The sequence below is a fragment of the Podarcis cretensis genome (genome assembly GCF_951804945.1).
Source record: "Podarcis cretensis genome assembly, chromosome: 17".
Taxonomy (NCBI): Eukaryota; Metazoa; Chordata; class Lepidosauria; order Squamata; family Lacertidae; genus Podarcis; species Podarcis cretensis.
In genome coordinates this window covers 21,466,180-21,488,247 of record NC_137187.1, presented here as the reverse complement: position 1 = coordinate 21,488,247, position 22,068 = coordinate 21,466,180, and the positions used below count along the sequence as shown (strand labels likewise).

General features: G+C 40.7%; 1 protein-coding gene and 1 long non-coding RNA gene across 27 annotated transcripts in view; one reads left to right on the top strand and one right to left on the bottom strand.

Moving 5' to 3' along the window:
- The window catches only part of PTPRD (protein tyrosine phosphatase receptor type D), a 1,166,566-nt gene that overhangs the window by 227,002 nt on the left and 917,496 nt on the right, over positions 1-22,068 (bottom strand). For all 26 annotated transcript variants that reach the window (XM_079959081.1, XM_079959070.1, XM_079959090.1 and 23 more), the window contains 2 exons: positions 21,236-21,381; positions 14,892-15,033 (listed from right to left, as the gene is read on the bottom strand). In XM_079959081.1, coding sequence (XP_079815207.1) covers positions 14,892-15,033; positions 21,236-21,381 — 288 coding nt within the window. The remainder of the gene's footprint in view (positions 1-14,891; positions 15,034-21,235; positions 21,382-22,068) is intronic.
- The window catches only part of LOC307206655, a 386,119-nt gene that overhangs the window by 303,337 nt on the left and 60,714 nt on the right, over positions 1-22,068 (top strand). The window lies entirely within an intron of this gene.

Sequence of the window (22,068 nt, the reverse complement as noted above, 5' to 3'; positions counted from 1 at the left end):
TGTGAAGTTACTTAATATCTTGAAGTCATTAAACATAGCTTCCTGGTTCAGAGGAAACAGGAAATTATAGTTAACCAAAGACTGCCATGCTTGTCTGTTGGCTCCCATGAAAGGAGGCACAAACGGATGATTAATTCCTATCTCTGCTTACTGAATATCTCTACAAGGTTCATTCATACCTCTGCTTATTCAACAGAGTTGAAATTGTCGGAATTAGCCCAATGAACAGTATAAAAGTGTTTTCTATTTTTAAAATGTTAAGTAAGTTACAATTACTGTCGTTTTTATTACTATTACTGTCACTGTTACTACTATTGTTTTCAAGACTCTGTAACAGAGGTGTGCAAAGACGTAACAACGAAAGTTCTATTCTTACTTTTTGTCTTATGGAAATGGGAAAATGTTAAGGAAGACAGTGAACTGTTGTTACTCCTTTTGCACAAAACCTGGTCACAGGTTCTGTTCGACTAATGCTTGTGAATTGTGCCTCTGCATCTGCCATCTGCTACATCTGCCATCTCGACATCTGCTGCTCGATAATATTCAATGCATGCCCTCAAAACACAGCTTCTTCAACCATGTGCAGCAAAGATTCAAGCATATCCCTTGCTAGGATGGAGACAACAGCAACTATCTTAGCAGCTGAATGCAAAATGCATTTGAAAGTCTACAAAAACTCTGTATTCCACATCAATTAATATCAGCTGTGTTTTATAGCTGCCAATGTATCCAACAAAGCTGGGAACTCAAGTTGCCAGGTTCCCATGCTAAAGAAGGTCCTGGTGGGCACACTCTGAAAATGTGGCTGATCATATTTAACGGCTCATTTATCAGCTAAAAGACTCAAAGGAATGTTCTTTGCTCCTCTTAAAATGAGTGGGAGTTAGATGTGGGCACAGGGAGTAGAAAGTAGTATTTTGTACCCTTTGATGTTTGAATTGCTAATTGGGGTGCTTCCTATAGTAATTTTCAGCATCAGAGGTTAACATGAACAAGAGTATTTAGAATTCTGTTTTAAGAGCTATTACCGTAAGGCTTTGTGTAATGGAAAGACAAATGTGTTAGCTTTCAGATGCTCACAGATGGAAGGAAAGAGAGAAGGGGGAAAGGAGGAAACCCAGTATTTTGCCCAAATGACTTTTAAGCAAAATGAAGCAACTGGGAGCCATCCACCTCAACATGCCACAACTCATACTATACTACACATTAGAAGTATGAGTCTGGCCATATTCCAAAGGTGAAATGATTCTGCCATCAACAAACATGCCTATATGATCATTCTGCACAACTGGAAAAGGCAGCTACCTCTTAGCCCTTCTTAAACCTTGTAAATTCAGTGGCCAGTTTAACAGGCCATGCTTTGATGCATGAAAGAAAGGCAGAGGACTGATAGCACCAACCATCTGGTTTGCACATCAAGGCCTCAGCGCACCCCCAAGAATAATAAAAACACATTGAGACAGAATTTTAGTTTAAAGGTTAATGGGCAAAATTTAGGCCACAACTTTACTGATTACAGCAATGAGAGTGGTATTGGCTTAGGCATTGGCAATAACTATATCTGACTCCTCAATTAAGAGGACCCAATTAAACATTTGGCAAATACAAAGTTTACTAGCCAGACCACATGAGGGGCATATAAAATCTGTTTTAAATCTAAAATGCATTTCGAACTGCAACTGAGCCATTAATCGTTAAGAGAACTAAAACTTGCCAAGTATTAGGGCTGAGCAATATATCAATATATGGTCCAAATCTGGTACCTTGGTATTGGTTTCATAATTTTCGCCCTGGCAATATATCACAAATAATGATCTGTGTGCTAAGCAAAAATCATGATGTGGGAAAAACTGTGAAGCCAGCTCACACCTCTTGATCACCATTCTAGGGTGAGATAATGGTATAGCACAATGTTTAGGTGGTGATATATCACAATGTTGAAAACCAGGTATCACCCAGCCCTAGTAAGTATGCAAACCCTATTGCACTGGAAGACCTCTTTTCAATGTCAAGAATACAATGGTAAGAATTCAGACAAGGGCTCCCCCCACAGACACTGGGGGAGGGGGGAAATACTAATTTTAAAAACATAATTTCAGGGGTTGGGAAACTTTTTCAGCCCAAGAGTTGTATTCTTGTAAGAAGAACCTTCCAAGGACTGTGTTCCGGGGGCAGACATGGCCAGAGGTAAAAGCTGTTAGAAAACAGAACAGAAGCAAAAATTGGTGGAGGAATGGAGATGGACTGTATCTTTCTCCAGTAGCCTACATTCCAGCCACATGAAAAACAGAGGTTTGAACACCAAGACTCCTTTGAGCAAAATCATGGTCAAAGGATCCACTCCAAGCAAAAGTGCTTGAGGAGAACATAGAACAGGAGCAGTAGGGGTCGTGGAGAGGTATGTTCTGTTGTGTTTGCTATTCTTGATTTCTCTTTTATATTTTTTGCTCAATTTTTACTCAATAAAATGGTGCCGATCCAGAGGAAATAAGTCTTGCATATGAAAAGTGATTGGAATCACTGGGAGTCACACTATCTGTTACTAGCACAGTTACAACAGGATGTAAGCAAGAACCAATAATATCTCCCAAACCTTCCCCCAGCTACTCTTGAAGGCAATTGACACAGATAGCTGCCTCAGTCCATACTAAGAGATAAAGAAGCTTTCCATCTTCAGCAATCATTGGTAAGATAAATATGGTAAAATGTCACTTGATGTATGCATTTATGTAATTGTACATTTATGGCAAATGGAGATGCTAAGGGCTTTTTTCCATCAGTTACAAAGATTTCATCAGCCATCCTTCTTGACGCTCAGAATCTACGAACTGACATACAACTGTCTACATTTCTAGTGAATGCTTTGTACAAAGGCTGTACACACAGATTCAGTTAAGCCAAGATCTTTAATGAATTATAATCACTCCCCTGTTTGGTTTTGGCAGGATGGAAGGGACTGATGTAAAGAAAATCGATAAGGCACTTAGAAGACTTTTGTCAAAGTTATTCATGCAGTTACTAAAAATTGAAAAGCGCCAAATAAGGATTTTTCCTCCTAATGCAAAATAGAAGGGAATGGGACTAGTGCCAATTCAAAGGTGCCAAAAGAGGAATACTTTTAACCTTGCTTCTTATTATTTATTCATATCACTTTTATACAAAATAAGAATCAATCCTGGGCAGATACTCCAAATTATGATTTGTTCGATGAGAAACATTAGCACAACAGATAGAAGGCTCAGTAAAATGCTTAAATGGGGAGATGAATTTACTTCTTCTTTGAAGCTAATGTGAGGCTATGTGAAGCTGGTAACTTGCATTGTTAACAGTGACTAGGAGTCAGTTGGTTCACTTAACTTACTTTTACAGAGTGGTTATTGTGAATTAAAATTCTGTCTCCGTATTTTAACCCTGAATTGCTTTATTGTGCTCTTCAACATATGAAATTGTAATTTGAACTGTTTTTATTATGTTATGTCTGTCTACTGATGAAAAGATCTGATATCCAGCAGTCCTTGTGCTACCTACCACACTGTTCCAAAGGGTTCCCCAATCTTCTTCTGCAGATGGTGAGGGAAACATGCAGAGAAAAGAGGAAGTACACGAACAACTGTCTCTCACGAACAGAAGGAACAGAGTTTGGCACAATGCATTGGCCTGGTTCACACATCACGTTAAACCATAGCGTAAAACAAACTGTGGTTTAATGCAAAAGAGCTCCCATGATGTTCCTTCCCCACTTCTGTTGCTGACCAGCCGCAATCAGATACCAAGGTTTGTTTTGAGTTTACCACTCATGTTTCATTTGGAAAAGCAAACCATGAGCCAGACAATACAAGCAGAACTCTGGTTTGTTTCATCCACAGTAGCAGCAGCGACTAGAGGAGAACCACCATGAGAATCTTTTATCCATGTACATGTAATGAATTGAATTTTGATTCTAAAAAGCATATGTGAGTTTGCATTCCTGAGGCTATTCAGTCAAAACAGATGATTCACCTGCGACATCTAGACCTACTCCTTTCTTAGGTTAACTTCTAATTTTAAAGTGTAGATGAAATTAAGTCTATGGTATCTCTTAAAATTCAGCTATTCTAAATCTCCAGCCCTTCAAACTTTTTTAACTCTAGACCCATGGAAATCAATGGACACTGCCAGTTTAGGTCCATAAATTTCAACTCTGAGTAGAACTTTGTTGACTACAACTCTTATTTTATATATTTATATTAATATTAATACATGGTTTTGAAAGAAGAAATCCAACCATGGTAGACTCAATTCATAATAGACCATTTACCTTCAGTTTTTAAATTTTGCTACTTACATTTTGGGACACGGGTGGCGCTGTGGGTTAAATCACAGAGCCTAGGACTTGCCGATCAGAAGGTCAGTGGTTCGAATCCCCGCGACAGGGTGAGCTCCCGTTGCTTGGTCCCATCTCCTGCCCACCTAGCAGTTCGAAAGCACGTCAAAGTGCAAGTAGATAAATAGGTACCACTCCGGCGGGAAGGTAAACGGCGTTTACGTGCGCTGCTCTGGTTCGCCAGAAGCGGCTTAGTCATGCTGGCCACATGACCCGGAAGCTGTACGCCGGCTCCCTTGGCCAATAAAGCGAGATGAGCGCCACAACCCCAGAGTCAGTCACGACTGGACCTAATGGTCAGGGGTCCATTTACCTTTACCTTACTTACATTTTTGCCTTACTTCCTAAATACGCTACGCTTGATTTAGATTTCATTACACGTTGGCTACAGGTGAACACAGAATAAATATAGATATAGATACGATTATCCATGAGAAACCCATGTTTGAACAAGAAGCTCCACAATGGAGAATGACAGCATACCAGCAGTGCATGCTAATAAGCTAAGTCAAGGGAGTGACGATTATGGTTATTTAATTTCTATATCGCTTAATATATTTTAAATATCTTTAAGCGGAGTACAGAAAACTGAAGCAACAACATACAGCTTAAACAAAAATATTACAAAAATACATAGTGACATGTAAAAATGTTACATTAATGCAAAGTTACTAATATGTGAAAATTAATATCAATTCATCTGTTCGTCCTCCCCTCCTACGTTCCATCGTGTGGATCAACGGAGCGGCTCACCACTATGGTGGATTGCCTGCACTTCTTATCAGAATTTCTAGATCATTTTGATGTCCTTTGAGCCAAGAAGTGTGCTAGAACATTTGACAGTAGATAACTAAGTTGCGATCAGCACATTAGTCTGGGAGTTGTGGATCATGTCAATGCGTATTGGAATTCGCAAAGACCAAATTCCTCAAGCGTACCTAATTTTCATTAGATATTCTATAAAGCAGAAAGCTCCTAAGCATTAGCCTCAGTCAGCAGACCATTCTGGGCTATTAAACAGCAATTCACCTAATACAGGAATGGTTGATAGTTCAGCAGCATACATAACGAAACACTCGGGGGGGGGGGATGAATGAGCGTACCTAATCAAATATCTATTTAGTTCTAGTGAAACTAAAAATAAATCTGTAGCAGCTTGGTTGAGGATTGCACAACATCTCCACACATTAAATGTGCACAGAAATAAATGTACATATAGAAAATGGCATCGTGGTGAATCTATTTCCAAGTTTCTCAAATATACATGAAGAGCTGAACATGCAGGGATCTTACAAACATATATATATATCTGCATGTAGCAATAAATTAGCATACAGATGCCTGAATGTAGCCTATGAAAAGTGCCATCGAGAAACAGGTTTCTAATAAATAAAATGTTTATTTAATATAATTTATATTCCTCTTGATTGTAAAAAAAACCTCAAGGGCTTATTAGTGGTCTGCATGTTGACACCTGCCTAATGAGAAAATTGCAGACATCACATGGCTATTATTACACATGTTTAATTAATATGCCAATTAATGCCAGAATAGACTTTTACTTTATGTGCACATATAAATAGTACATGAGAGGAGTCAGAAGTCATGATGCATGCTACTGTCACCAAATACAGTGGAACCTCGATTTTCAAGCGTCTCGGAAGCCAAACACCGAAAACCCAGAAGTAATTGCTTCCATTTTTTAATGCACCTAGGAAGTCGAATGGCTTCTGCTGCATGTTTTTCCATTTTTTCAATGGATTTTGCCGACCGCCCACTGATCCTCGGTTTTCAAACTTTTCGGAAGTTGAACAGTCTTCCGGAATTGATTACATTCAAAAACCGAGGTTCCACTGTATTGGAAGATATATTCAGAAATTCATGGAAGCCAAATTGAAGTAAGAATTTTCAGAAATAACACCTGTTCTATTCAGCGACACCTAAACAGATCAGACAGTAGGATCTCAATATGTGACTAAGTTGTTGGTGGAAGAATTGCTAGGATTTATTTGGCCTTTGGTGATTTCTTTTTTAAGAGAAGTCAAGCTTCTTCAAAAGGTGTGGGCTTTACCTGGGCCAAACAGAACAAAGTACTGGAACTTAGAATTGAAAAAGGTCACAGAACAGCTTTTTTTGTTTGTAACTACTGTAAATTGTCCTATGTCCTCAGACAGGACAAAGTATAGCAAGGGTTTGTTCCTGGCCATGGCTCGCTGTTAGTTAGGTGATAACTTACTCACAAGACCAGTTTTTGATATTGTGCTAAGCCAAACATTGGTTTAGCCCATCACAGCAGCAAAAAAGACCACAGAGGAACAAAACACCTGCAATGTCCTGTTCACATGGTCCTAGCAAGCCATAGTTAGACTTACTGTCATGTGCAAACCAGTCCACTGTTACAACTGCTTATAATCAAATTCCATTCAACAAAATTAGAAACACCTATTCCTAACATGTTTAAGTTGGGGTAGAGAAGGGGGGGAGGCATGAAATTTGGAAAGGATGTGAAACGGCTGTCCCAATGCAGAGCTTGGTGCATCTAATAACAGTTGCCCTTTATTTATGTTTAAGTATGAAAAATGAAGCACATTGACTTGACATGAGTCTTCATTATTCTATCCATGTTGACTTCATGCTTTCACCACTGCTACATTTCACAAGTAGCTCAGGAAATAAAAATGTGATGGCATGCTACCATTACCTGGCAACACTATATATCCTTGCAGGCCCGCTATAGTAGTTTGATAGTAAATCATTTTAATGGAATATTTTAAGTCACAGTGAAACCTATGCACAAGATGATTTATCTGTTTGTAAGGGAAGGTGAGGAAATTCCATTTATGATTGAGCTGGTGAATAGTGGCTTTATTAATGTATTTTTTTGCAACAAAGATTAATGGAAGAATGGTAAGTCAGCTTCACCATTCGATGTCAGTTTAGAACAGACATTGCATTACCTAAAATAAAATCTATCTTAATAAGATCTAATGCCATGCATAAAATCCCACACTATCCATTAAAAAGGAGTTCTTGATAGGCTGCTTTAATCTTAGCTGTTTGATTCTCTTACCATGGCATGGCAAATAAATCTTTCGCCTTGGTGTATGCATTAATGCACATCCTTTGAGTCTGAAAGTCATATTTCTAAAAATAATTGGCCACATTTGGACCTCAGTCCACATATGCAAACTGTGATGTGCTAAGAAATACACTTATTGTAATGCCTGTGGAAAACTATTTAATTCCGTCAACTGGTTATCATTGAAAAGTGCATGTTGTTCACATGCACCAACACAACATGCAGAACACTGCATGTATAAGAAAAGATTCCAGGGACAGGAGATTTTTTGTTTGGTGCATTCCTTCCTCTCTGTAGCTATGAAAACCATGGTTTTCAAAAAGTGTTAGGATGGGAGAGTGTTGTCCACAGTACCCTGTTTTAAAATATTACCAACCAAGTGATAATGGACCACTGGCTAATTGGAGTTTGCTACATACAAGTGCAGAGGATGCGGGTGGTGCTGTGGGTTAAACCACAGAGCCTAGGACTTGCCAATCAGAAGGTCGGCGGTTCGAATCCCTGCGATGGGGTGGGCTCCCTTTGATCGGTCCCTGATTCTGCCACCCTAGCAGTTCGAAAGCACGTCAAAGTGCAAGTAGATAAATTGGTACCGCTCCAGCAGGAAGGTAAACACGTTTCCGTGCGCTGCTGTGGTTTGCCAGAAGCGGCTTAGTCATGCTGGCCACATGACCCGGAAGCTGTACACCAGCTCCCTTGGCCAATAAAGCGAGATGAGTGCCGCAACCCCAGAGTCGGCCACGACTGGACCTAATGGTCAGGGGTCCCTTTACCTTTACATACAAGTGCTACAGTGGTTCCTTTCTTTAAAGGAATTCCTTGCAGAATCGAATGTTGCATGAGTGAATGTCCAGTCACACAGTGGGATTTCACCTTCCTCTCAGGAGAAGAACCTCCAGTACAGTGCACAGGGGAAGAAAGTTTAGATTACTCAATCATGCAAACAGATATGCTTGCACTTACAGAGTGTTCTTAGTGCTGTTTTGAATTCCACCCATTATTTTTGGCCTTGGGCAGATACCCTCATTTGTGGAATCACAAAGAGGAAGGGGGAAAGTAAGAGGGGATATATATAAAAAAATCAAATGTATACTTTATTGGGGAAGTATTTTCCTAACTTTATTGGATGTGTTTGGAAAATATTATTGCTCTCATGATGAGTTGTTCTGACATTCATATGCATTTAATTTTGCGAACACTACAGTACTCTAAAGCAAAGACACTTTTCATTTCAACAAACTTTCTGTCATCATAATGGTGTACTTGATAAACCACCAGGCTGATCTAGCATATGAATGCCTTTTAGAACTTTAGAAATTGAATATTTAGGAACTGAATTCTGCAGTCACTTTATCAAGCTACAGTATTTCTACAGTTCACTTTTTATCCATTATCAAACTCCTATGCAGTGAATAAAAGTGCTTAGTGTAAAGTGCATTGAAACAACCCAGTTGTTGTTGTTGTTATTTATAATATGCCCTTCCTCCTAAAGGGAGCTCAGGGTAGCTTTTCTGTTTTACAGGCCCAGAAATGTAGTTGTGCAGTGGCATACTGGTTTCACATCTATTGCAGCAGAAGAGGAACAAGCCCTTGGTCAGAACTGCAACACACTTTTCATGCCATGGGATGCAGCCATGCTACCTCCACACAGTCCTGCCTCTGGCTGTACTCTTGTTGCTGCTAAAACGTCCCCATGATTCAAACAAAGGAAAGAGCAGCGCTGCTGGATGTTGCAAGGAGTCTCCATTACCATACTATGTTGCTGTGTTGCACAATTTAGCTCTTCAGATTCACTGACCCTGCAGGCCCATCCCCAATGCCACACAAAAGCAGACTTGCAAACATACACAAAATAGACATTACAGGAGTGACCGTGTGAGTGTGCATGTGTATGAGAGCGAGAGAGATCCAATTTATTGTATGCAGACTGAAACAGAGAAGACTTATTACACCATAGGACCATAACATAGAATGATCTCGCTTTAACTCAGCTATACTATCCATTCCGTATCGGAATAAAGCTTGCATTGAAAGGACAGTTTCCACTTGCATCCTGCTTCTTGCCAAGCCAAGAGTTGTTGCAGTTTTGAACCTAGTGTTATGCTCTTGCTCTCTTCTTCCTAGTCTTTTCAAGGAGTTAGGCATCAATAATAGAGACGAGCCTTCTTAATGCTTTTTCACGTTATTCACCCTATGCACAAATTGCCAGTGGGTCACACAAATTCATCCCCACATATAAGCTCACTGACACCAAAAGGCTCCAGTTCTTCCGCTTGCAACTTGGGTGCTCTCCAAATGACTTGCTGTTCAGCTGTTTTCCTGCTCTGTGTTATTTATTCTGTTTGCATAGTAATAACTCTGATGAGGCATGGAGTCATTTGGGACCGCATTCTAGTGCAAGCTAAATAAAATCGGAGAAAAGCGAGGAAACAACACACATTGCAAAACACACTCATACACGTGTTCAAAAACTACTAACTCTTCTTCTAGAGACCAGCAAACAAGACCAGCGTTTTTTCTTTTCTTTTCTTTTCTTTTTAAAATCTATATAGAGATCACACTCCTAATTTTCACATGAAGACTACTTTGTATATGACGATAATGACATAATTGTACAGCAAATCTGTAAAGGATGTACACTAAAATGGTATGTCATATTGTGCAACAAAAAGAAACTGCTTGGTCTTCAAAGGGATCATCAAGAATCCCTCGGCCACGTATTTCCATTGACTTTGTCCCTTAATTTTCTCCCCACTTAGGCATCTTCTACTCGCCCGCAGCTGAGTACATGTGCGGTGCCAGGAAATAATTAAATAATTCAATCCAAACCCAGAAATGGCGAGAGAGAACTGGAGAATCCTTGTCGTTCATGAGGAGAACCTCCCCAGAGCCCAAAGAGGATGTCAGTGAGGGTGAAGGAAACCTCAGAGAGACCTGAGGAACAGCAGGGCTTTGTTTAGGCTGCTCAGCCTCCCCGCCTAACAGCTGATGTGTGGGGTAGCACAGCAGCAGCAGCAGCAGCAGCCACCTTCCCATGTGTCTTTCTGCCGGCCCCAGAGCTTGAATTCTGGCTGTGGATATTTTTGGATACAGTATTTTTGGTTTGAAGAGAGAATGACGGAGAGGGCATTTAAAGGGTCCTCCTCACTTTACATGATTTCAAATATGTGTGTGGAGGCCCAGAATGTAAACCTCACATGAGTTGGGGGGATGCCTGTACCAACATTTATTTAGATAGCTGGCTGGAGAAACTGTCTGCGGACAAACATCAGCTCCCTCAGCCAGGAAAGCAAGATGAGTGCCGCAATCCCACAGTCGTTTGTAACTGGACTTAACTGTCAGGGGACCTTTACCTTTACCTTTTTAATAATAATAATAATAATAATTTATTATTTATACCCCGCCCATCTGGCTGAGTTTCCCCAGCCACTCTGGGCGGCTCACAATCAGTGTTAAAAACAGTACAGCATTACATATTAAAAACTTCCCTGAACAGGGCTGCCTTTTATATGTATTGCAGAGGCACAATTAGCAGCAATAAGAGATGTGAGGAGTCCTCACACAGGAAGGTGCATTTGACTCTGTTCTGCTTTGTTGTAGAATTAATTTTGCAAGGATAATAATATTTTCTGGGTAATGGCACATTTGTGAGAATTATTAGTTCCATTACACTTTCTCCTATTCCCTCCACAACACAGCCTGGAATGTTCTTCTGAATCCCATCCCATTTGGCATCCCATGGTAGATACTACTCCAGTGAGTATCCCACTACTGAATTTAGAATACATATTTGATCCACAGTGATTCAAAAACTGAGCAACAGTGAGCAAAGTGTGTTTTGCAGATTTGGGAATTTCCATGCCTACATTTATGAGCTTCCTTTATCTCATTCCCTAGAAAGTTCCATATTTTCTCTCAAGCCTAACAAAACTGACAACTCATTAATCATTTCTAATTATATGCTGTTTGGGAGAGACATTTCTCTGTACAAATCTTTATGCCCACAGAACTAGTTCATAATGATGCATTTATTTCTAGTCCCTTATTACAATTACTTTTTTTAAATAAAAAAAATCAAGTAATCCACACTTTATCATAATTGTTATGATTGACCAGTTGTTTTTATTTCAATCATTCATTTTTAAGAGGGGGGAAGACTACTGTTTGACTCACTGTCAAGAAGTTATGCTTTGTTCTTTAATGTTCCTTGCAGAGCTCTCCAGCAGAAACACTTTATAATAAAAGCAGTAATAAGTACCATTTTCACAGCAGGGAAAAGAATGTTCATCTTCAAAAATGGGGTATTAATAAAATGTTATCATAATGAACAATCTAATTATGGTCACAAAGTACTACACAGTTGCTGGTATAATTATTTGTCACTTGGGGGGTGTTAAAGCCTTTTCCCATCCCCCACCCAGTCCCTCTTCACATGCTTTTTGTTTTGGGTGTGTCTGCGTTTGCAAGTCATAATAAACCATATGTAATGCTGTAATGGGAATACAGAATTAGCTCTGGCTTCCCACCTCCTCCAGCACAAATGGGAGCACCAAAACATGATGCTTAATTAGCCATAGATCTCAATTCAGGATAGTGGTTTGCATTACTCAGCCACAGCCAGGATATCAAATACAAACCTTGGTTTCACACCATATTTTCCTTGGAGTGAAACAAAGCAAAATCCCCGGTACAGACATAATGCCAAGGCAGGTACCATGGTTTGTTGCTTCCACTCACACTAGGTTAGGTGCATAATGGGAGCCAACTGCAAATTCACAATGAACTATTAACTATGGTTTACTGTGATATGTAAACACAGCCAATGTGTGTTCTGCTTTTGAGATAGACATCTGCTTTTACAAAAATGAAAACACCCTTTTTGTTGTGTTCCCACTTTCTGTCCAAGTTATTTTCATGCATCTGGCTCATCAGATCAGCAACTGACAAATGATGCATTGCAGGAGAGTAATGAAACTCTTCTGTTATTCAGATGGTTAAAGGTAAAGGGTAAAGGGACCCCTGACTATTAGGTCCAGTCATGTCCGACTCTGGGGTTGCGGCGCTCATCTCACTTTATTGGCCGAGGGAGCCGGCGTACAGCTTCTGGGTCATGTGGCCAGCATGACTAAACCGCTTCTGGCAAACCAGAGCAGCACATGGAAACGCCGTTTACCTTCCCGCTGGAGCAGTACCTATTTATCTACTTGCACTTTGACATGCTTTTGAACTGCTAGGTTGGCAGGAGCAGGGACTGAGCAATAGGAGCTCACCCCGTCGTGGGGATTCGAACTGCTGACCTTCTGATCGGCAAGTCCTAGGCTCTGTGGTTTAACCCACAGTGCCACCCACACCCCTATTCAGATGGTTACAGGCACCCAAATCATGTGTTTAGATGGTATTCTTGGTTATCCTCTGGAAATTTGGCAAATGCAGTCCGTCCCACTCAGGTGCAACAACAGTCCAGCTCCCCCTACTCTCTGTTTAGGCAGGCTACCGTATCGGTTATTTCATACATAATTAGAAATACACATCCAAGTCAGAAGACGGCAACTGAGAATATATCATGGAGACATAGATTAGTTGTACTGTATTTTATCTTATTATTTATCTTTATTTACTTGTTTATGTATTAGAAACTCTATATTGGAACTCTATTTTACAGTTGTCAGGGCCAGTGGCTAACACAACAAATATATTGTTGTTAATCATGATTAGTTAGAAGTGGGGCAGAGAGTACCCTATATTCTTACTTCACCTATGGAGACACTTTTGAGAGCTGTCTAGTATGAATGTTCACTACTTGTGCAAAGCAAATGACAATACAGAGTGGTTGCATGGACTGTTAAAATTATCTTACTATATTCACACTATATTCATATTTGATCTCACAGGGTGAAAGCATAAACAAGTCAGCAACAACACCTAATCAAATCTATTAATCTCAAAACAGCAAAAACAAACAAATGAACAATATGATTTTCAAAGTTTCCAGGGATCTAAAACAGCAGTGGGGAACATCCCAGTCTGTGAACCAAATCAGCCCAGCAAAGATCGTACGGTTTGTCATCCAATGCTATTTCTCCCAAAGCACAGTCACCTGATCCACACCTGACACCATATGGGTCATATGAGTCACCATATGGCTATATAGGAAAAACCAGGAACCTTAAAGTGCTCTCCCTATTGTTACTTGTGTTCCGTTGATTTCCACTTTCAATCCTCATTGTCCAACCTACACAGAGCACGTGGATGATGTCAGAGTTCATTTCCATCACAAGTATGAACCATGGCAAAAAGGCAGAAGTAGGGAACTATGTGTTCACACACAGCTTGGACAATGTCTCATAGTGATGAAGAGCAAATTAGCCATTCATACTTCAAGGGAAAGGAAATATAAATACCTATATAACCAAATCTGTTTCTAAATTGAAAGGAGGAGGGAACCAACCCCCCCCCACACACACACATGTATTCTTCCTAGGTTATCACTGAGTATCTACTATGTCAGATGGACACACAGGTAACAACATATATATCCTTATTTTTAAAGGCTGGAAATCAGATATAAAAGGGCATCAGATTTCTGGCATTTACCACAAGAAAGCTGTCACTAGTGGCTTCACATAAGTGACACCTGTGAATCATGAAGCAAAACACATACAGTATATGGTAGGAGCACAAAATGTTATTTCAAAGTCATCCTTGATAGCTCTGATTGACCAAGAAATACAAAGAGTCAGAACAAGATGACAAGCATTCCTATTGCTGAAAGAAAGATTGTTTGTGTTCACCAAAGTGCTTAACTACCTACAGCTCATCATTATGTAAATAAATTCTGTTTCTATAGTTTTGCCAAGGTCAGTGTCAACTTGCTTAGGTTACCTTTGATATAAATGCCTATCACACAGCATAAAATGCCAAGGGCAGCACTTTGAAAACCCAATTCATCCAAAAACCATTGAGTGAATTTAGCTATAGCTCCCTTCTTCATTTTAAATTCTCCTATTTTTTATGTCTGAACTTCAGTATTTCTTCTGAGAGAAGAAAGAACAATTTATACATTAATAGCAACCAAAAGTACATCAAATGAAAGTAGCAACCGAATGTACATCAAATATAGCTTCTCTCCAGATTACACAAAGCAACCTGTCCACCATAAACCTGAAGAGATAAACCAACAGCTATTGTAGGGACAAATCCCAGACACTGGGAAGGAAGATATCACCAACTGCACTCACTACACGCAACTGCACACGGCACAACTGATTGTGATGTAATCATTATGTCAACTCAGTTTGAAAGAGAACAATTTCTAGGTGAAAAACACATCAGGGTTTTTCCCTTTTCAAGTATAAATACTGTAACTCTGTAAAACATTTCCCTACAATCTGTAAAAAAACAAAAGCAAACAAATATCTTTAAAATAATAAATATATGGAAGCCACTTACCACGTAACACAGTGAGTCTTGTGGACACACTTATTTCTCCAACACTGTTGGAAGCAACACATTCATAAATAGCTTCATCTCGTGGAGTCCGTAGTGGTTGTATTCTGAGAACGGATCCAGATCCATCATCAAACTCTATTACCTATTGAAGGAAACAGGAGCTGTCACAGGTGTTGTTACAAATACCTGCCTCTCCACTAAGCCTGGGTATTTAATACATAATCTCACTGGTCTAAATTCCTCTATTATGGACATCAATGGTTGATTTCATACGAGTGGAAAGGAGCAAATTTAAGAGTCACTCATATTTCTTGGCCCTAAGTAAGGGGGCTAAAATGCAAAAGGTGGTGTAGCGGTTAAGAGTGGTAGACTCGTAATCTGGTGAACCGGGTTTACATCTCCGCTCCTCCACATGCAGCTGCTGGGTGACCTTGGGTCAGTCACACTTCTCTGAAGTCTCTCAGCCCCACTCACCCCACAGAGTATTTGTTGTGGGGGAGGAAGGGAAATGAGAATGTTAGCCGCTTTGAGACTCCTTCAGGTAGTGATAAAGCGGGATATCAAATCCAAACTCCTCTTCTTCTTCTTCTCAAATTTTAACTCACTATAAAACTCTCTAGTGGTGGGCTGGCCAAATTGTCATTAATTTGAAAGCGACATAAAAGAGCAGTGATGTGAGCCATGTGAAGATCACCTAGCCATGGCCATGGCATGCATAGTTACAGTGACCAAATGACTGCAGGGTAGTGCAGGGAAAAAATATCTGTGTCACTCACATGCATATGGGGTTGGCTGGCAGCTATAATACAAAAAAAGCACAACCTCCAAGGCCAGCTCAGCCATCTTCCCCAGAGAGTTTGTTTTTGTGGCAAAGGATCCACAGTCTATTCCAGGCCTCCAACACTCAGAAGACATATATTTCATGTTTAAAATGGTAAGCAGGAATTAATGGATGCCTTTACAGATCATCCTCACCCAGGGACACTGAAAGGGTGTGAAACTGTGAGCATGCTGGTGTATTTTGGGTCTGTGACTGACTACAACCACATGGCAAATGAAAAATTGAATCTGGGAAACAAATGCTCAGCTAAGACCACATCGACAAGTTCTTTCATGACCTCAGCCTTATTGGCCGTGCAATAATTGTCCAGGGCTTTTAAAAGTGCTTGTTTAGTTTGTTTGTAAAATAACTGTATACTTCAATTTCATTAAAAAGTCAAAGAAGTTTAGAAGAAGTAAAATGTAGTAAGAACAACACAAAACAACACACAGATCACCAGGTGTCTATTAATTAGCACACTTTCTTAATTTTCTGCATAAGCCTGGTGGCAAAAGAAGAGAGGCTTCAGCAAATGCTTGCAAGTCCATACAGAAAGTGCCTGTATCCAATGCTCTGCTGGAAGCATTTTTAATGGGAGTGAGCTAACGTTGAAAGCTTGGTTTTATGTTGAAGTCAAATGTGCTCACCAACTCAGGAGACAACCAGCAATGCTCCAACCAATGATCTCAGTGACTGAGCTGGGATATAAGAGCCAAGGTGGTCCCTAAGGCATCCTAGACCTACGGCGTTCAGGGTTTTGTAAATTAATATAAGGACCATGAACCTAGCTCAGTTCACTAACACCTGTTGAAATTTGCAAGCACTGGTGGATGGGAGGCAGGAATCCCCTAACTGCAACCGCAGTGGTTGAATAAGGATAGTTTAACTCCATGGAGATTTCAGGGAATTTGCTGGCTTCACTTGCCACCTTTTAAACAAACACAGATAGAGCCATATTCCCTATTCCTAACTTCTAGAAAACTAGGATAAATGGCAAGTTTGCCCCTGCCCTGAAATTCACTCAAGATGGAAGGGGAATCCATCCAAACTTAAACAAATGTGTGCTAAAAGCCTGTTCAAAAGAGTCAATTTAAACTCTCCTGGGGTAATAAATAATGGATGATATCTTTTTTAGCCTTTCATATACGTTTCAGTTTACTGGAAAAAAATGCATTCTTCCCTAGACTTTGATCTGCATTTGTAAAAATTGGAAATTAGAAATTGAACAGCCACTGAAGCCTAATACAAGAGGCACTTCAATACTTAAAGGATCATGGGAAGGAAAGAGTTTGACTCACAGATCATGTACACTTCGCTTCTTCATATAATGCTTGTCTAGTTCCCTGTTTCACACAATCCCTGCATAGTTTATATGTCTGTGGTGTATGTGAATTAATCTTGGGGAACATGCAGCATCCCACAGAAAGCAGCTAAAATGTTCAGATATCATTTCCTGGAATAGGCAAGGAAGCATAGGTAGATCGTGGGTTGCAAGATGGGAGGTAAGGAAGGAGAGAAACCTCTTCTTCACCTTACTCCTCTTATTCTGCGTTGGGGTAGTAATAAAAACATAGTGTACGCAATATAAACAAACTTAAATATTTTGCAGATTTATACTTCTAGATCTATATTTTCCTAGACTAATGTTGTGCTATATATCAACTAGGACTAATAAAGCATTATATGCTGCGATATAATAAAGCATTATATGCTGCCCAGGGCACAACAAATGCTTAGTAAGGCAGGCAGGATCATACTGCAATTACAGCACCTTGGATAGCTCCAAACATGCAATTTGCTTCAACAAGCTCTGGAACCCAACAATTTGGTTGGTGTGAGTAAGACTCCTGACACAGAAGTGAGTAATTAAGTTCTTGCTTAACCACTCCTATTGATATGTATTACCACATTCTGAATCTGTTGATATTGTGAAGCACATGTATCCAAGGTAGTCAGTGTGCTGTCCTCCATCTGCTGTTGGACCACAACTACAACTTCCATTAGCCCCAGCCAGAACCTCTAGTTACCAGGAATGATAGGACCCCAAAACCAACAACACATAAGTTCATGTGCTTTGCCTCAACAAGTCTATACCATTTGAGCCTTGTAACAACCAGTGAAAACTCCAGATTATTATTTGAGGTTAACATGTATATAGAACATTCATCATGTCTATGAACAGAGGAGTGAGAAGGGCTGAAGGCCAACTGCAGTTCTTTGCCACACACATGGCAAACTAAAATGATCTAGCAAACATATTTGTTCCTAACCTGGTTTGCTTACAGAAGTTCCAACAACACAAGTATTAGAAACAACAACCACCAAGTATTAAAGTGTGTGAAACAGATAGCATCTAGCTTTCACACAGCTGTCAATGTTGGGGTTCAGTTCTTTTCCATCTCCGGAAACTGATTAAAATAAACACTTAAGAAGAAATGCAGTGGAGAATACTTATTCAGATATATCATATACACTTCCATAAAAAAATATTTTTTTAAAAAAGAAAGAAAGGTATTTTCTGTTCCTTTAAAGTAATAATAATCAGGACTAAAGCCCAAACTTGTGATTTACAGATGAATCTAAAGCTTGGGTGAAAGGAGAGGTAAATGAGTGCCTCTCAGCAATGTATGTAAGAAAATTTGCAACAAGGGCTTCCTTTGGGATGATGTCATTAAAATCAGCAAAGAGGGAGAAGAAAGGGAAGCAGAGAATTAGAGCAATGTGGAGCAATAATTCAATAATCCTCACTTGTTTCTTATGCAGCATTAGGCTGCCATATTGATCAAGAATCTGATAAACCGTATAATATAGTTTAAACAATATGATTCAGCCCCACAAGAGGCCATGATGGCCACCAACTTTGATGGCTTAGAGAGGATAAAAGAATTCGAAAACCCATAGAAGATAAGGCTATCAATGACTACCAATAATGAAGATGGTCCTCCTCTTAATGGCAGAGGTAGTATACTTCTGAATTTTGGTTGGTGGAAACAACAGGAGCAAGGGTGCTGTGGTGGTCCTGCTTTCAGGTTTCCGATAGGTATCCAGTTGGCTGTGAGAACAAGATGCTGGACTAAATAAGCCACTCACCTGATCTCAGCAGGATCTCACTATGTCCTTAAGATGCTATAACTTACTATCTAGGTAAAGGTAAAGGGACCCCTGACCATTAGGTCTAGTCGTGACCGACTCTGGGGTTGTGGTGCTCATCTTGCTTTACTGGCCAAGAGTGCCAGCGTACAGCTTCCGGGTCATGTGGCCAGCATGACTAAGCCGCTTCTGGCGAACCAGAGCAGCGCATGGAAATGCCGTTTACCTTCCCGCCGGAGTGGTACCTACCGTATTTTTCGCTCTATAACACGCACCTGACCATAACACGCACATCGTTTTTAGAGGAGGAAAACAAGGGAAAAAACATTCTGAATGCAACAGTGGATGTATCATTTTTGTGCTTCATGCTGTGGCCACAGACATGTGATCTGATGGTGAATTTGGGGTGACCCAATGCAAAAATCCTGAGAATCCCTGTGGATCCATGCTTTGTAACCACGTTTTTGCACCATTGCAGCCCCAGGCAACAGTGGGTGCGTGATTTTGGGGGGACAGGCTGTAGCCATGGACATGCTATGTGCTCTGATGGTGAATTTGGGCTGACCCAATGCAAAGATCCTGAGGATCCATGTGGATCCATGTTTTGTAACCACGTTTTTGCACCATTGCAGCCCCAGGCAACAGTGGGTGCGTGATTTTGGGGGGGCAGGCTGTAACCATGGACATGCTATGTGATCTGATGGTGAATTTGGGCTGACCCAATGCAAAGATCCTGAGGATCCATGTAGATCCATGCTTTTTAACCACGTTTTTGCACTATTGCAGCCCCAGGCAACAGTGGGTGCGTGATTTTTGGGGGGCAGGCTGTAGCCATGGACATGCTATGTGATCTGATGGTGAATTTGGGCTGACCCAATGCAAAGCTCCTTAGGATCCATGTGGATCCATGCTTTTTAACCACATTTTAAGTGGGGAGGGAAGGAAAAACACAGAAGGGACAAGGAGCAGGAGAGGGGTGTGCAAAGAAGCAGCTGGCTAAGAATGCAGGAGAGGGGTAGGGAGGAAAGGAAGGCAAAAGTTTTCCCTCACCTACCCACCCAAGCCAGCCAGCTCGCGCTCTCTCTCTCTCTCTCTCCCTTCTGCATGTTTTCAGCTTTCCCCTCTGCTTGCCTGGAGGGGAGGGGCTTTCCCTGCTCTTTGTTCCGTTTGAGCAAACACAGCAAGGAAACAGAGGTGGGTGGGCAGTAAGACCCTGAGGCAGAATGCCGGAAAGCAGCCGCTTCCTCTTTCAGGTTTCCCTTCTAGGAGACGCGCGATTTGATTTTTGCCTGCTTTTTTTTGCCTCCCCTAGCACCAATTGGCTCCAGGGACCACACATTCGCTCAATAACACGCACAGACATTTCCCCTTCCTTTTTAGGAGAAAAAATCTGCGTGCTATAGAAGGAAAAATACAGTATTTATCTACTTGCACTTTGACGTGCTTTCAAACAGCTAGGTTGGCAGGAGCAGGGACCGAGCAACAGGAGCTCACCCCATCGCGGGGATTCAAACCACCGACCTTCTGATCAGCAAGCCCTAGGGTCTGTGGTTTAACCCACAGCGCCACCTGCATCCCTTAACCTACTATCTACCATGATTCTATTTATGATTTATGATTGCTTTTGTCCACATTATTGTTTGTGTATTCATTTCCTCCCACCAACCTGTAAACAACAAAGAACTTCCCAAATACTGATACTTAACATAAAATCTGAGTATGTTGGACCAATATGCAGGCCATTAGCATACATGCAGCCGTGCCATCTCGCAAACGATGGAAGGGGATCAGCAGCAGCAAGGGGCTTTGGGGCACAGTGTACCATGCATGGCGGGGAAAGGCAAGGCTGAAGAAGAGAACCACAATGCCAACCACAAATTGGCACACTATTACTAACATTGTGATTGTATTGCTTCTGTGATGCTGATTCCCATTGCTGTTCATAAACCCATTACATTATCCACTACCCTTCTGAGTTCTTAATCTGACTTGAATATTTTTTCCAGTGTTTCCCCAAAATCATACTTCTAACTCTTCAGCAAAATCCACCACAGATGACATTGGGAACTGGATTTTTGCTTTCCACCCCACAGGTCATTGAGAAGCAAAGCATAGCCAACCCAACCCAAGTAAGCGGAATACAAAAGAAGAATGCAGAGTAGGGACTAATAAATAAATAAATTCATAGCACATCTCACTCTCAGTCTGGTCAGAGGTTATGTGGAGAACTGTTACAAACTGAACTGGATTTTCTCTTTAGGGAGAGATCCTAAAATGTGGGGGGTTTTGTTTTTTGTTTTTCTTTTGTTCCGGTACACCAATGTAAGCATCAATGCCGCAGTTCTATTATGAAAACTGTTCAAAAGCAATAGGGAATAATCAGGCGATATTAAAGTAAATGTTTTTCAGAGGAACAGAACAATGGACCTAATACCTCAAATCTCTGATTGCTGACTTTCTTGCCCTTTTTGTTCCAGACAATCTTAGGTCTCGGGTCTCCCGTAGCTTGGCAGATGAATGATGCGACTCCCCCAGAGACTCCTATCTGGTCAACGGGTGTTCTTGTAAACTTTGGTGGTGCTAAAAAAGAAAAAGAAAAAACAGCAAAATAAATCTAAGCAAGAAATATGCAAAAGAGCGTGTCAAGCTGTCAAAAGAACTAAAATGGAAATCTGTTGTTTCTCTAAAAACAATATTAACCCTTAAAGCAAGGGAAATTAAAACTGGCATGTAGCTGGATACATTAAAGTATTCCTGCACAGAAGGCACTGCCAGGTAGGAATTAACGTGTGCATGCTGTGTGCATGCAGATCACTGCATGTGATCATCTCATATACAGTGTACGTTGTTGTGGGAACTGGGTGTCCTGCAGATGTTGTTGGACTACATCTCCCATTAACCCTGACCATAAACCCTCCCTTTAGCCATGCCAAAAGGGAGACAGAATCTAACAACATTTATAGGACCATGGGTTCCCCTTCCTTAATGTACGTGAACTAGGATACTGTGTCCAATTATGCCTGTATAGTTGGAAATGTACACAAATGTAAAAATCAGCACACAGTATGATTTTTACAGATATAAAGCATTCCTACACTTGAGTTTCTTCTATGCAGGAATTCTTACGTAGAACCACAGAAATCTAGAGATGGAAAGGACCATGAGGACTATCTCGTCCAACCCCCTGCAATGCATGAATCTTTTGCCCAACTTGGGGCTCCAACACAAGACCCTGGAATTCAAGTCTCATGCTCTACCGACTAAACT